Consider the following 13,287-nt stretch of genomic DNA (forward strand, 5'->3'; position numbering starts at 1 on the left):
AAATAATTTCATCCCTGATCTTGAAAACTCACTCAGAACTTAGATTATCTGGCTACAATATTTATCTGATTGAAGTGAAGAGGACTATGGGGAGATATCAGAGAAAATGTTTCTTCCAGAAGAAGAAGAAAACTCAGCCTGGTAAAACATTTCTAACTTTTGATGCTGCCATTGGACTGACAGAACATTAAACAAAGACCCGCCTTTGCCACTGACTATTAAGATTTTATGTAGGGATTTTGCACTGATTAGTCAAAGTTCTTTTCAGTGCATCTTTCACTTCTTTGTTCCTTAAGCTGTAGATCAATGGATTCAGCATAGGAATCACCAGGGTGTAAAACACAGAGGCCATTTTATCAATGTCAAAGGTATGGCTGGATTTGGGTTGCAGGTAAATAAACAATAAGGTCCCGTAGAACACGACCACCACTGTCAGATGGGAGCTGCAGGTGGAGAAGGCTTTGTACCTCCCCTCAGTTGACTTCATTCGGACAATAGCCACAAGAATAAACATGTAGGAGACAAGAACAATCAAGAGGGAGGAGAGCAAATTACAGCCTGAAAAGATCAAAATGATCAGTTCTAGTTCATGTGTGTCCGAACATAGCAGGGATATGAGAGGGACACAGTCACAGTAAAAATAACTGATGATGTTAGAGCCACAGAAGGACAGCCTAAATAACTTAATTGTGAGAAATAGCGACACAAATGTACTGTAGAGATAGGGAATAAGTACCAGCACCCATCGCACTTTCTCTGCCATGATGACCACATACAGAAGAGGTTTGCAGATGGCAACATAGCGATCGTAGGCCATTGCTGACAGAATAAACAGTTCAGTGATAATGAAAATCTCAAACAGTGCCAGCTGAGTGGCACACCAATTGTAGGAAATTGTATTTTTGTGCACCACAAAGTTTGCCATCATTTTGGGGCCAATGACAGAGGAGTAACCAAGATCAGTAATGGACAAATGTCTAAGAAAAAAGTACATGGGAGTATGTAGCTTGGAGTCCAAATGAGTCAAGATAATCATACCCAGATTGGCCAACACTGTGATCAAATATATGACCAGGAAGATTCCAAAGAGAGGTGCCTGCAGGCCAGGGCTGTCTGTGATCCCCATGAGAATAAATTCAGTCACCTTGCTCACTGCAGTATGATTGTGTTTCTCCATATGGTTCTTGTAGGTAGCCTGTGTAAGGTATAAAAGCAATACTTTTATATGAGATGCTATCTTCTACGAGAATTCAATACGTAACGTATGATATACAAAGGCATTTTCTGGTCTTAAATTATAAATAGAGACTCCTCTCCCCATCTGGCCAAAGCTAAACATATCTACATTCACATTGATAATTAGCTTTTTTGATTGTAATATAAATTTCTGACAATAATTTTTTGATTGATAAGATATCCATTTCAATGGCATCCATCTTGAATAAAGGTATTGCAGCTACAAAAGTAGAGAAAGAGACAGGCTGCTTCACCTTTAAAGTTCCCATTTACAAAACCCTGGGTGACCTAGGTAACTTACTGCTTAAATAATCCCGCTTTTGCCTTCTTGCACTTTGTCTCAATGTTGGCTCTGGTAGGAAATACCTGAGGCTTGTCCAAATAGTAAGGCCTGGTGTGTGCCTTCAAACATTCCTAGATGATAACATCACTAGTGATAGTCTGAGACTGATCCAACACAGTCATTGGCACTTTGGTAAAGTATGCTTTAAGGGGGCAAGATATTTTGAAGTGGTTGTTTTGACCTCTTTTTTTGGTCCAAAGTCATTTGAAGTATGGAAAAAGACCTACCTACTCTATTTCAGCTTTTTCAGTATTTGAAGTAATTTGTAAACAAACATAGGCAACTAAATCATATACCTTGCATTATTGACAATCACCACGTCTCTTTAAAGTAACAAGGCAAAAGGTTTTCTAAACTGTTGGTGGAGTGATTGAGAAAAATCTGCATCTATATACATAAATTCACTATAAGTTCAGTTTATATACCCAATACAAAATCTAAGTCCATGATATGTAAATTTTAGGATTTTATTATTGATTATCTTAGTCCTTATTTGGCATGTCTGTTGTTTCTGCCTATGGAATCACTTCTTCTAATGATTTTCCAATCATATATTCCTCTTTGGATAAAAATTACTTGGTTGTTCTTATTATTCATAAACTCTTAGTGAAGAGCCATGGAAATAAGAATACAAATGACTATCAAGTGCCAATAAAGAACTCATTGTGTGCTAAGCACTTATCTGAATACTTTACATATATTAACTCATATGGGCCACACAATAACTGTAGGAAATGTACAGTATAACCATATCAATTTGAGAATCAAGGAAAATGAGGCCCAGGGAGTGAAATAAATTAACCTCAGTCACTCAGATAATAGATGGTGAAGTTAGGATTCAAATAAAGTCAGTATGCCTTTGGAATATATTTTTATAACCATAATGCTTCCTTATATTATGGTCACCCTGAATAGATAGGAAATGAAAAGTGGGACAGAAAAGATACGTCATAAATAAAAATAGACAAAAACCCTTGTTACTTATAGATGACTGAAACAGTAAGTTCATTGGAAAACTAAGATGGTGTAAATGTATAGGACAAAGTGTCAGGTCTGTCCCACCCATTGATCCTATTGATGACAGATATGTATATTGCAAAGAAAAAAGACAGTTTTCCATACCATAATGCTCTTCAAGATCTTTGGTGATAATTCAGTTTAAGCTGCTGGCTTACATTTTCAAACTAATGTTTTCTGCTCACCTGAGTGGAGATTCTCCTTTGACTTCCTACTGTTTTAATCATCAGCTGTTGGAAAACGTATTTAAGTGTTTTTCTACTCTCCTGACACTCATGTTGTTCAAGTTTATTCTGTATAAAATGATTGCAAGTAATTACCCAAGGGGGAGAGCACCCTGGGTTTCCGTTAATTATTCTCAGGATGTCCCATTAGGAAAAGTAAAAAATATTTCTTACCTAGGTCTAACAAAAAAAATAAATATGCAATATCACTAAACACCATAATTATAAATATGCCTTTGTCAGTATCTGGTACATTATACACACAATGTGTGAGCAAATTAAATTGACTTCTTAAGAAAATTATGCAAATTTTGATTGACATGAAACAATGTCTTTTGACTTGTATCTGCCAATAAACCAGTAATAAATCTTTTCTTCGTCTGATTATAAAGTATCTTTCATCTTTATCTGTTTTTAAGGATATTTCTTTATCACTGCTTTTCAAAAGTTTAATTGTGATGTGTTTGGGTTTAATTTCCTTTCTGTTTGTATTGCTTAGAATTGTCTTAGCTCCTTACATCTTTAGGAGTATAGTTTTTTTTTTAGTGAAAATAAATGTGGTTGATCAACAAAAGGACTTGTATGCATGCATATAAGCCTAACAAATGGACACAGACAACAAGGGGTGAGGGCATGAGTGAGGAGGATATGGGGGGGAGGGGTAATGGGGGAATAAGAGCACATATGTAACACCTGAATCAATAAAGAAATTAAATAATAATAATTTTAAAAAATTGGAAGACATTTTTTTCCAAATACATTTTTATTATTTCTGAGAGGAATAATATATATGATAGATGTTTATATATACATATGTGTGTGTGTGTGTGTGTGTGTGTGTGTGTGTGTGTGTGTGTGTCCCTTCTACTATCCAACAGCCGCTATGATGTGCACTGACCCCCAGGGAAAAGATGCGCAAGGCAGGAGCTGCTGAGCTGCAGTGACTTGGCTGTGGGAAGCCACCCATTGTGAACACTATCATGAGAGTGCATCAAGGAACTCAGAAGGCTGATGAACCTTGAGATAGCAATGGCTTGAAGCAATTTCCTGACCTAATAGCCTCAAAGTAAATCTTTACTGATCTTTTACTGATTTTTCAGATAGTCTGCTACCTGTTGGCTGAGGGCAAGATGTGTATCTAAAACTGAATAAAAGCTGACAGGTCCAGGGTTTCAGTGAGCTTCTCCTCTAGGGAGAGGTTTCCACCTGGCCCCTATGCCTTCTAAATTCATATTTCTTGTCTAGTGTTTTCATTTGTGTGTGGCCCCTTCTTCAGATTCTGAACCCTAGCTGTGCTGGATGTGGCATTTGGCAATGGCGGTTCTTGGATGATGCACCCCAAAGCCAGAGAGTAGGGAACCTGATTCCTCACAGGGCCACATGATTTCAGCTTTGGTCATGGGTTATGTTGTTGCTGGAGCACTGTCAGCCCCAAATCTGGTTTATTGCACACTTGCGTTTGCATTCCACACCCTGTATGACAGCAACTTTGCAGAGTGCCCTCTCGCACTCCAGGAGCCCTCAGGGGATGTCAGAGAGTGGGTTTTGACCATTCTCTGCAGGCCAGGACAAGGGATTCACCTGCCAGAGGGACCCTGCTCACTCTTCAGATGCCTTTTGAGCCACAGTGCCACCCCAGGTGCAGCCGGCTTGGGAGGAACCATGGGAGGTTGGCTCCAGGGCGTGTCTAGCCTGTCTTGCCCAGTCCTGCCCCATGTGCCATCTTCTGATTAATTTTCTTTCAATGTTCATGAATCTGTGCACTGGGTCACTAGATGTATGTGTGTGTGTATGTGTATATATATAGTGTATTAGTGTGTTTTATGGGCACTTGGGTGGCTTCCATAGCTTGGTTATTGTAAGTAACCCTGCAATGAACATAAAGGTGCATATTTTTTTTTGAATTTGTATTTTGGATTTCGTTGGTTATATACCCAGAAGTGAAATTGATGGGTCATAAGGCAGTTCCAGTTTTAGATTTTTGAGGAATCTCAATACTGTTTTCCATAGTAATAGGCTTTGAAGTGGATGCCTCTTTGAAATTAATATCTGGGCATACAAAACCTAAGTCAGTAACTTGCATAACAAAAATAAGATGGAAAACAAACAAAAATAAGGGCTTACATGACAAACATATATATGTTTTAAAGTCTTTGCCTGATAATCCCATCATCACTGTTATTTCAAGATCTATGTTTATCATCTCCTGAGTGAGATGACGTGTTCCTGCTTTCACATATGTTTTAGTATTTGTGATTGGGTAGTGACTTTTGTGAATTTTATGTTAATGAGTGTTATAATGTTTTTGTGTCTTCCTAAAGAAGTTTAATGTTTTAAACAAAGTTCAGATAGCTCTTTTTAAAGTTTATTTTCAAACTATATGAGTAGCAGTCTTAAGTAACTTTTATTTCTGAGATCTTTAATATACTATTAATTCTTTATTATAATAAATGACATTTTATTTCACTTATATGTAGAAACTAAAGAGCAAAATAGATGAAAAAACAAAATAGAAACCGGCTCATATAGAGAGTTTAGACTGATGGTTGCCAGAGGGAAGGAAGTTTGAGGGGCTGGGTATAATATGAGAATTAACTTGGCTGAATATTAGGAAAAATATGAGGATTAACTTGGCTGAATATTAGGAAAACAATCTATTTGTGCATTATAATTAGTTTTTGCTCTGAATTAAAAAATAATGCAATTATATATATTAGAAATAGTGACATTTGATTTTATCAGAGTTATTAGAACAATATTCCATATTGAATATTAAATACAAAGTTTACATGGATTCCTAAAGACCCTATGGAAAGCATTTTTTACCTCTTTGTTCCTTAAGCTGTATATTAAGGGATTAAGCATAGGGATCACTAAAGTGTAAAACACAGAGGCCATTTTATCAGTATCAAAGGAATAAGTGGATTTGGGCTGTGTGTACATAAATAGTAGGGACCCATAGAATACAACTACCATTGTCAGATGAGAACCACATGTGGAGAAAGCTTTTTTCCTGCCCTCTGCAGAATGCATTCGAAATATGGCAATCAGAATGAAAATGTAAGATACCAAAATTACCAGCAGGGAAGAGAGCAAATTAAATGCTGAAAATAATATGATTAGCAATTCTATTTCTTGTGCATTTGAACAGAGCAAAAGCACTAAGGGCACATCATCACAGTAGAAATGATTTATGACATTAGAGCCGCAAAAGTTCAATGTAAAAATCTTAATTGTGAACAGTAGAGCCTGAAAGAGACTGTACAGGTATGGAATGCCCACCAGCATATGACAACGTCTCTGGGACATAATAACATTGTAGAGCAAAGGGTTACAGATGGCGGAACAGCGGTCATAGGCCATGGCTGACAAGATGAAAAATTCACTGATAATAAACATAAGGAAGAAAGCCAACTGGGTGGCACATGCATAATATGAAATGACATTTTGATCCATAACAAAATTTACCAGCATCTTGGGACAAATGACGGTGGAATTGCCAAGATCAATGAAAGCCAGGTGTTTTATAAAAAAATACATAGGTGTGTGCAGGCGGGAGTCCACCTGGGTCAAGAGGATCATGCCCAGGTTGCCTACCACTGTGACTGTGTAGATGATGAGGAAGGCAATGAAAAGTGGAACCTGCAGCTCAGGCTGCTTTGTGACTCCCATGAGAATGAATTCAGTCAGTGATGTTAGATTCTGTTGGCTCATTGTGTCCATTTAGCTCTGCAAAGAAACAAAGAGGTTATTAGCTTTCATGTAGTGTCACCTAAACAAAATTATAATCTTTGCAAGCAGACTGAAAAAAATCTTACCTAATAATAGACAAACATGTAAATTAACCATACGTCTGCTAAGCCCACAGCCAATCAGGAGTGATATGCAAATTAACCAAACACTGAGGGCGGTTAATTTGCATACACAGGTGCCAAGTGACAGGGGTGGGCGTTCCACCCCAACCCTTGTCTCTCAGGGCCTCTGGGCAGCATGGGAAGGCGGGACCAGAGCGGAAAGAGGTGGAAGCTCTGGGCTGGAGCAGAAAGGGGCTGGGCTGGAGTGGACAGGCAGTGCTGGCAGCTGGGAAAAGGAAAGCCCATTCTAGCACAAATCTTCATGCACTGAGCTTCTAGTCTTATATAATAAAAGCCTAAATATGCTAAGTATACAACCATTCATTCAACTGTTCAGCCAGTTGCTATGACGTGCACTGACCATCAGGGGACAGATACTCTGACCAGTAGGTTAGCTTACTGCTGGGGTCTGGCTGGTCTGGAGCCCTCCTTCAATCCTTCCCCAACCCCAATCATGCATCGGTGGGGTCCCTCTGCCTGTCCTGCACCCTCTTGATATTCGGAATCTCTTAGGGAATGTCAGAAAGCCAGTTTTGGCCCTATCCCGCAGGCCAGGCCAAGGGACTCCACTGGTGCATGAATCTGTGCACTGGATCTCTATTTTTTCATAATAGGAGATAGAAAATAATCCCCATACCAAGTTTTAAATTTAAGTTAAGTGATAGAATCTTTTACTTCCTTAGTGAAGTGACACACATGAAACATACCCTGTTATGACAGCTTAAACTCTAACTAGAGTCAACATTGGAACATATCCATTGATTTTTTTAAAAAGCTATATACATATTAAAAATATTTATTTCATCTCTACAATGACATCACAATTTTTCTTTAGTACATTTACATATCTGTCTGAGAATTCTTGTGGAAATTTGATTTTCTAAAAGAGAGAGAAAGACATAATGTGAAGTTTATGAAGTCTAAGATTTTGAAGTTTGAGATTTGTACTTTTAAAGGTCTAGGTGGGACCTTAACAATACACTCACAAAGTGATATATTTCCAACTTTGTAAAAGTTGCAAATGTAAGATATTTGAATGTCAATCAAGCACAGTTTCTCTTTCCATTCCAACTTTGACTTCATCATATTCAACTAATACGTATCATAGTTCATTGGCTAGTGAACAAATATTTGTGAGGTCCAACTAAGGAGAGATTGAGTTAATAATACTATATTTGATATTTAATGGGCATATTTACAAAAGCCAAATTTATCATTAGCAATGCTATCTACTCTGGTGTTGGAATGGCTTCTGAGAACTCTCTTACCACCCAATATGCTGAGATATGTCTAAAATTTCATTAATAAAACTACTACATTTATAATTTTATATTTGTGAGTACTTGTTCATTGACAACAGAAATTTAAATTTTTTTCTCATTCTAAATAAATATTTACATTAATGCCTTCATTTACAAGTGTAACCTTTTTTTTTTTTTTCAAAAAGAAAATTTTCAAACTTGTATAAGTTCCAAGAGGCATAAGATCTGGATCCATTTCTGCTAAAATAGCAGTTAATATCAATATTTAGGCATTTTAAATGTTTAATCTTTATGCTTTCTTTCCTCTAATATGCTTTTTATATGCATTAATTTATTCCTCCATCATGAATATGATAAAGCATATAAAGTATTATTAAATCAATCTCATATTACTGTCACTTTATTTCTTGAATTGTACAATGGAGTACTAGAGTATAACGCTGTGATTTTCAAATGTTTCAATGGGAAGTCCTGTCCTCTTCATTTCATACAATTTACATGGAAAGTCAGGAAAAACAAAGTGGAACTGCTCTGATTGAAGACAGTGAAGCTGCTTTAGCTCAATCCACTTGTGTTTACTTCCTCTCACACTGAGTTTCTCTTTAATGAAAAGCTGGAACTCTGCAAGTATGATTTTCAATTGGCTTCAAATTATTCAGTCAGTTAAAATACAAAATAGAATTACATAACATAACGAAATGCTCAGCTTTAGACTGACCAGCTATCAGGTAGAAAAATCTGGAAGCTTGGCCCAAGATCCAAACCAATAGAGCAGCTGAGTTGGGAGCCACCCTGTGGCTGTTGGCAGAATTCTAGGAATCTATAGTTTTTTGGTATCCATTTAGCCAGTCTGATCCAAGGATTAGTGAATGGGATGGGATGGGCAGGGGTAAGCAAATGTGGAAATCCGTGAGCCACTTCTACTTAGGTTGTCTGCTATTCCTAGATCAGGTTGTCTGCATTGATCTCACTCTGCTTTCAGGTTCTTTCCTCTTTCACAAATAAGATCATTGTTTGCAGGGCTGCTTTTGTGGGTTTTCCTATAGAATAGGAGATGCACAGGATTCAGCAAAGGAATTCAGAATTCCAGTACTAATCCCCTCATGTTGAAGTCTTCAGTGCTTTGCTAAGAATTATTCTGGTGTTATTTGAGTTTATCTCCATTGTTAGTGCCAGTTATTCCTCTCTCAGAAGACTCTTGATTCTTTCACCCTGCTCATTTTTTTAATATTTATGTTTTAATTTTATTGCGATAATGATACTTAATATGAAATATACCCTGTGAAAGCTAAATACAGTCAGTATGTAAAGCCTATTCTGACAAAACAAACTGAGTAATAGACAATCAGTAAAGGAAAAAAGCAAACCACTAAATAAATATACAAATTTATCATGAGAGTTTCTCCTTACATATAAGATATATATATTCTTAAAGCAAAAGTATTTGTAGTATATAAAGTATTACATGGGTAATACATATATTAAAATGCATTTTACCAAAATTACATTGAATATTTTATGTAAAATAAATATTTATCAAATATTACATAACATTAAAACTATTTGTTGTTTATCTGTAATGCAAATCTAATTGGGAATCCTATATTTTATCTGGAAAACTTAACTTCTTCTTTACTTGCAATATATAAATGCCACTATCAACTTTCATAAATCAAATGGACCTATAATATCTAGTTAAGTCATAGGATTTCATGCCCTAAAAATACCATTCTATGCCAGGGAACCCCAGCTAACAAAAAAGATAATGAGTTTTTGTGGTATTTTAGAATCATCTGAAGGTCACCATAAACATATCCATACTCGGAAGCCAAGAATAATGGGAAATTACCAACACCATGGTCATAATCAAAGCACAATTCCAATTCGCTCACCTTTAATGAAGAATTGGATTTCCATCTACTAAATCACTCTGACCTTTTCTTTTACGTAGAGAGAATTTTGGCTTGTCCCTTTTTGAGATGCTTCCTGAAGAAGTCACATGTAATTATGCTAAAATAATCTGAGAGGCTTTCAAAATACTGCCTCGTGGTGCCTGCTAATGACCCAGGGCACCCTGTACCTTCCCTAGTGAGAAAATGTGAGGGGCAATGCCGGGGAGGAATCTGAAAACAACAGAGATTACCTAAACAGCCCCTGGAGGCCTGCATGATGTAAAGATACTGACTCACAGAGTCAGTGATTAAAGTAACTATGGGAAATACTTTGACATAACTTTATCCCAATAAAGCCAGCACTGTTCCAGAAATCACGATAAACTTATAAATGACATTGTGTAGAATTTTTTTTTGAATTAGTTAATGGAATAAAAATATGGGGTAACTACTAGGTTAAAAATATATCACTGATATATTCAGGAGACATCAAGCTCAGATGAACCATGTAATTTGCCCTAAGTTACATGATTGATAACTAGGAGACTTGAAATGAATGCCTTATCTTTAAATGCTTGATATATATGTCTTGTTCTTTCATATGACAAACCTGTAACAATGATTGTAATGCAATGTATTACTATAATGATTGCCTTGACTGTTGTGTTCCCTGAATTGAGATCTCAACACTCTTGGATAGTGTTCAGTACAACCTCACTGAGACCAAAATCTAATATAAGATAATTTATCATTCATAAATGTCACCCATGCCTTCCTCCTCTATGACTTCCATTTGTGTAAGAATTGAGGAGAATTTGCATACAGTTAAACATATATTCAAATTGTAGGAACACCTGGGTTCTTAACAATATATCCTCAGCATTCTATGGTTTCTTAGCTGTGACCCTTGCTGCCTTTACAGACTTTTTTAGTAATCAATGGTCAGTTGCATCTCCTATGAATCCAGTAGCATCTATTCAGGAGACCATGGAACTATGGGAAAGATTTCTTTTAAACTTTCTTTTTGCATATATTTTCTTTTTTCTCTCCTTCATTTTAGGTTTAATTTTTTAAAATGTTGCTAATAACAGCAACTTTTCCTGTATGAGGCAGAAACTGAGTTGGTCATGCATGATGTCAAAATCAGGGGTGATAAAATCCTTTATAATAATCCTATATAATAAAGAGGTTATATACAAATTGACCCTCAAGTCCTCGCATAAGATGGCTGCCCCCATGTGGTCAAAGATGGCTGCACCCATGTGGTCAAAAATGGCCACCACAAGATGGCTAGCAGGGGAGGGTAGTTGGGGGCGACCAGGTCAGCAGGGGCAACTGGGCCTACAGGGGAAGGCAGTTAGGGGTGACTGAGCCTGCAGGGAAGGGCAGTTAGGAGGACCAGGCCTATAGGGGAAGGCAGTTAGAGGCAACCAGACCTGTAGGGGAGAGCAGTTAGAGGCAACCAGGTCTGCAGGGGAGGGCAGTAAGGGGCGACCATGTCGGCCAGGGAGGGCAGTTGGGAGTGATTGATTGCCTCCCACATGTGCCCAGACTGGGCCAGAGATCCTGCCTGCAACCGAGATATTCACTCTTGACTGGGAATGGAAGCAGAGACCCTTTATTCCACGGGCCACAGCTCTATCCACTGGGCAAAACAGTCAGGGCTTATTTGTTTTTGTCATCCTCTTTCCAGTGCAGAACACAATGTCTAGCTTGTCCTTATTTTCTAAGAAGTACTCATTAAATGAATGAGAATATTAGAGTTAAACATAAAGCTGATAGGAGTAACATGTGGCCATTCTACCAGTTAAAAAGAATGGAGAGTTTCAATCTAAATAGAATTGTGTAGATAAGGATCGTAGGATGTCACTCCTCAAGTTTTTAGAAATAATAGCCATTTTCAAGATGGATTCCACTTAACCCCCCTCCCCGCCCCCCCCCTTTTTTTTGCCTTACAAGCTCAGGTTCAGTTCATATTATATCTTAATAAAATACTTTCCGATTTATATAAACTACTCACAGTCAATATTTCTACTGTTTTCTCACCCTTGACTGCATGTTGCCTTCTATTTTTGAAACTTTTTTTTATGTTACAGATCTTAGGGAAACCAGTTCCACTGAGACGCTTTAAAAGAGTCTCTTGAGAAACCAGAAAGGAATCCAGAGTGTAATTTTTACCGTTGTTGCTGTTTTAGTGTAATTAGTGTCTGAACCACAGGAATTCTGGTCTCATTAGAATAAATATATATACTTGTTTCTTCTTTCATTTTTGTCCTCAATGAAGAAAGAATTATAGATGTAACATCATTGTTACACTGTTAATTTTTTAAAATTATGCTTGTTTTGTGTTGTTTTACTTGATATGGTTCAGTTATCTGCCATTAAAATATTGATTATCCTGAATATCAGAAAATATATTAACTAATTTCATTTCTAAGACAAGAGTAAGAAAACTTGGTGATGGACATGAGCATTCTAAATAAACTAATATCCTAAATTTTAAAGTGTCTTTGGTAAGTTAAATTGGTTTCTTTTAATGTTTTTCTACTTATTTTAATTTTCTATTTATCATTCATTCAACAAAAAATTGAAATTTTTAAGTTTGATAGAATTTATCTTATTAATATGTTGATTCTTAAAGTTCATGGAATTTAAGTTTATATATCTTTATGTAACTCAGTTTGCAATGTTGTCATCAAATTTAGTTGCTAAAGTTACTAGTTTTATATTTTGGTAGTTAATTTAATTTATAATACCTTTTAAACATGCTATTTCCTTAATTATAGTTTAAATAAAATTCATATCTATAAGTTATGTTTTATTAACTGAAAATTTTCAGTTAAGTCTTTAAGAGTAGTAGAAGAAAGAGCATGTGTTAGATAGATCTATGAATAAAAGATGCAATTTGGAATATTGTGGGATGTGTTCTTCCATATTGTCAAATATGTTGGTAATCTTTGAATAGCATGTAAGATATTGTGGAAAACTGTAGATTTTTAAAAATATGACATTTAACAAGGCTAGTTTGTAATTGATAACTTGAGATATCAATTTGATTACAAAAATAAACAAAAAATAAATAAATAGGTCTTATGTATTGCAGAAATGCTCCAGAAAAAAAGAAATAGTTCAATTACAATGGTTTAAAAGTATGAAACTGATCACCTTGTACCAAAAGATATCACACATTAAATATATACCAATATTCTGTCTAGACATATTTAATATAATTATGCAACTTTCTATCTAGTTTGTTAAATAATGAATTTATACTCAAAGAACAGTAAATCCTTAAGGGAAGTTATTACCTTCAATCCTTTTAGCAATTTTGGAGAAGTAAATATAATTATAACCTGAATCTGGGAAGTTAAATGACTTGTTCAATGAAATAAAACAATTGTTGTCAACAATGGGATTTGATCCAGTATTAATGAATTCCTAACTTCTTGCCATTGTGGC

General features: G+C 36.1%; 2 protein-coding genes across 2 annotated transcripts; both read right to left on the reverse strand.

The window, feature by feature from the left end:
* Positions 1-226: 226 nt before the first annotated feature.
* Positions 227-1,177, reverse strand: OR8K1 (olfactory receptor family 8 subfamily K member 1; the record flags this gene model as incomplete). The annotated part of the gene is made up of 1 exon (XM_084894902.1): positions 227-1,177. One exon carries the CDS (start codon positions 1,175-1,177, stop codon positions 227-229), a length of 951 nt encoding a protein of 316 aa, XP_084751028.1.
* Positions 1,178-5,592: 4,415 nt separating this feature from the next.
* On the reverse strand, positions 5,593-6,534 carry OR8K5 (olfactory receptor family 8 subfamily K member 5; the record flags this gene model as incomplete). The annotated part of the gene is made up of 1 exon (XM_084894918.1): positions 5,593-6,534. The coding sequence occupies one exon, from the start codon at positions 6,532-6,534 to the stop codon at positions 5,593-5,595; it is 942 nt and encodes a 313-aa protein (XP_084751044.1).
* Between the last annotated feature and the right edge of the window lie 6,753 nt (positions 6,535-13,287).

The sequence above is a fragment of the Pipistrellus hanaki genome (genome assembly GCF_964339955.1).
Source record: "Pipistrellus hanaki genome assembly, chromosome: 9".
Lineage (NCBI taxonomy): Eukaryota > Metazoa > Chordata > Mammalia > Chiroptera > Vespertilionidae > Pipistrellus > Pipistrellus hanaki.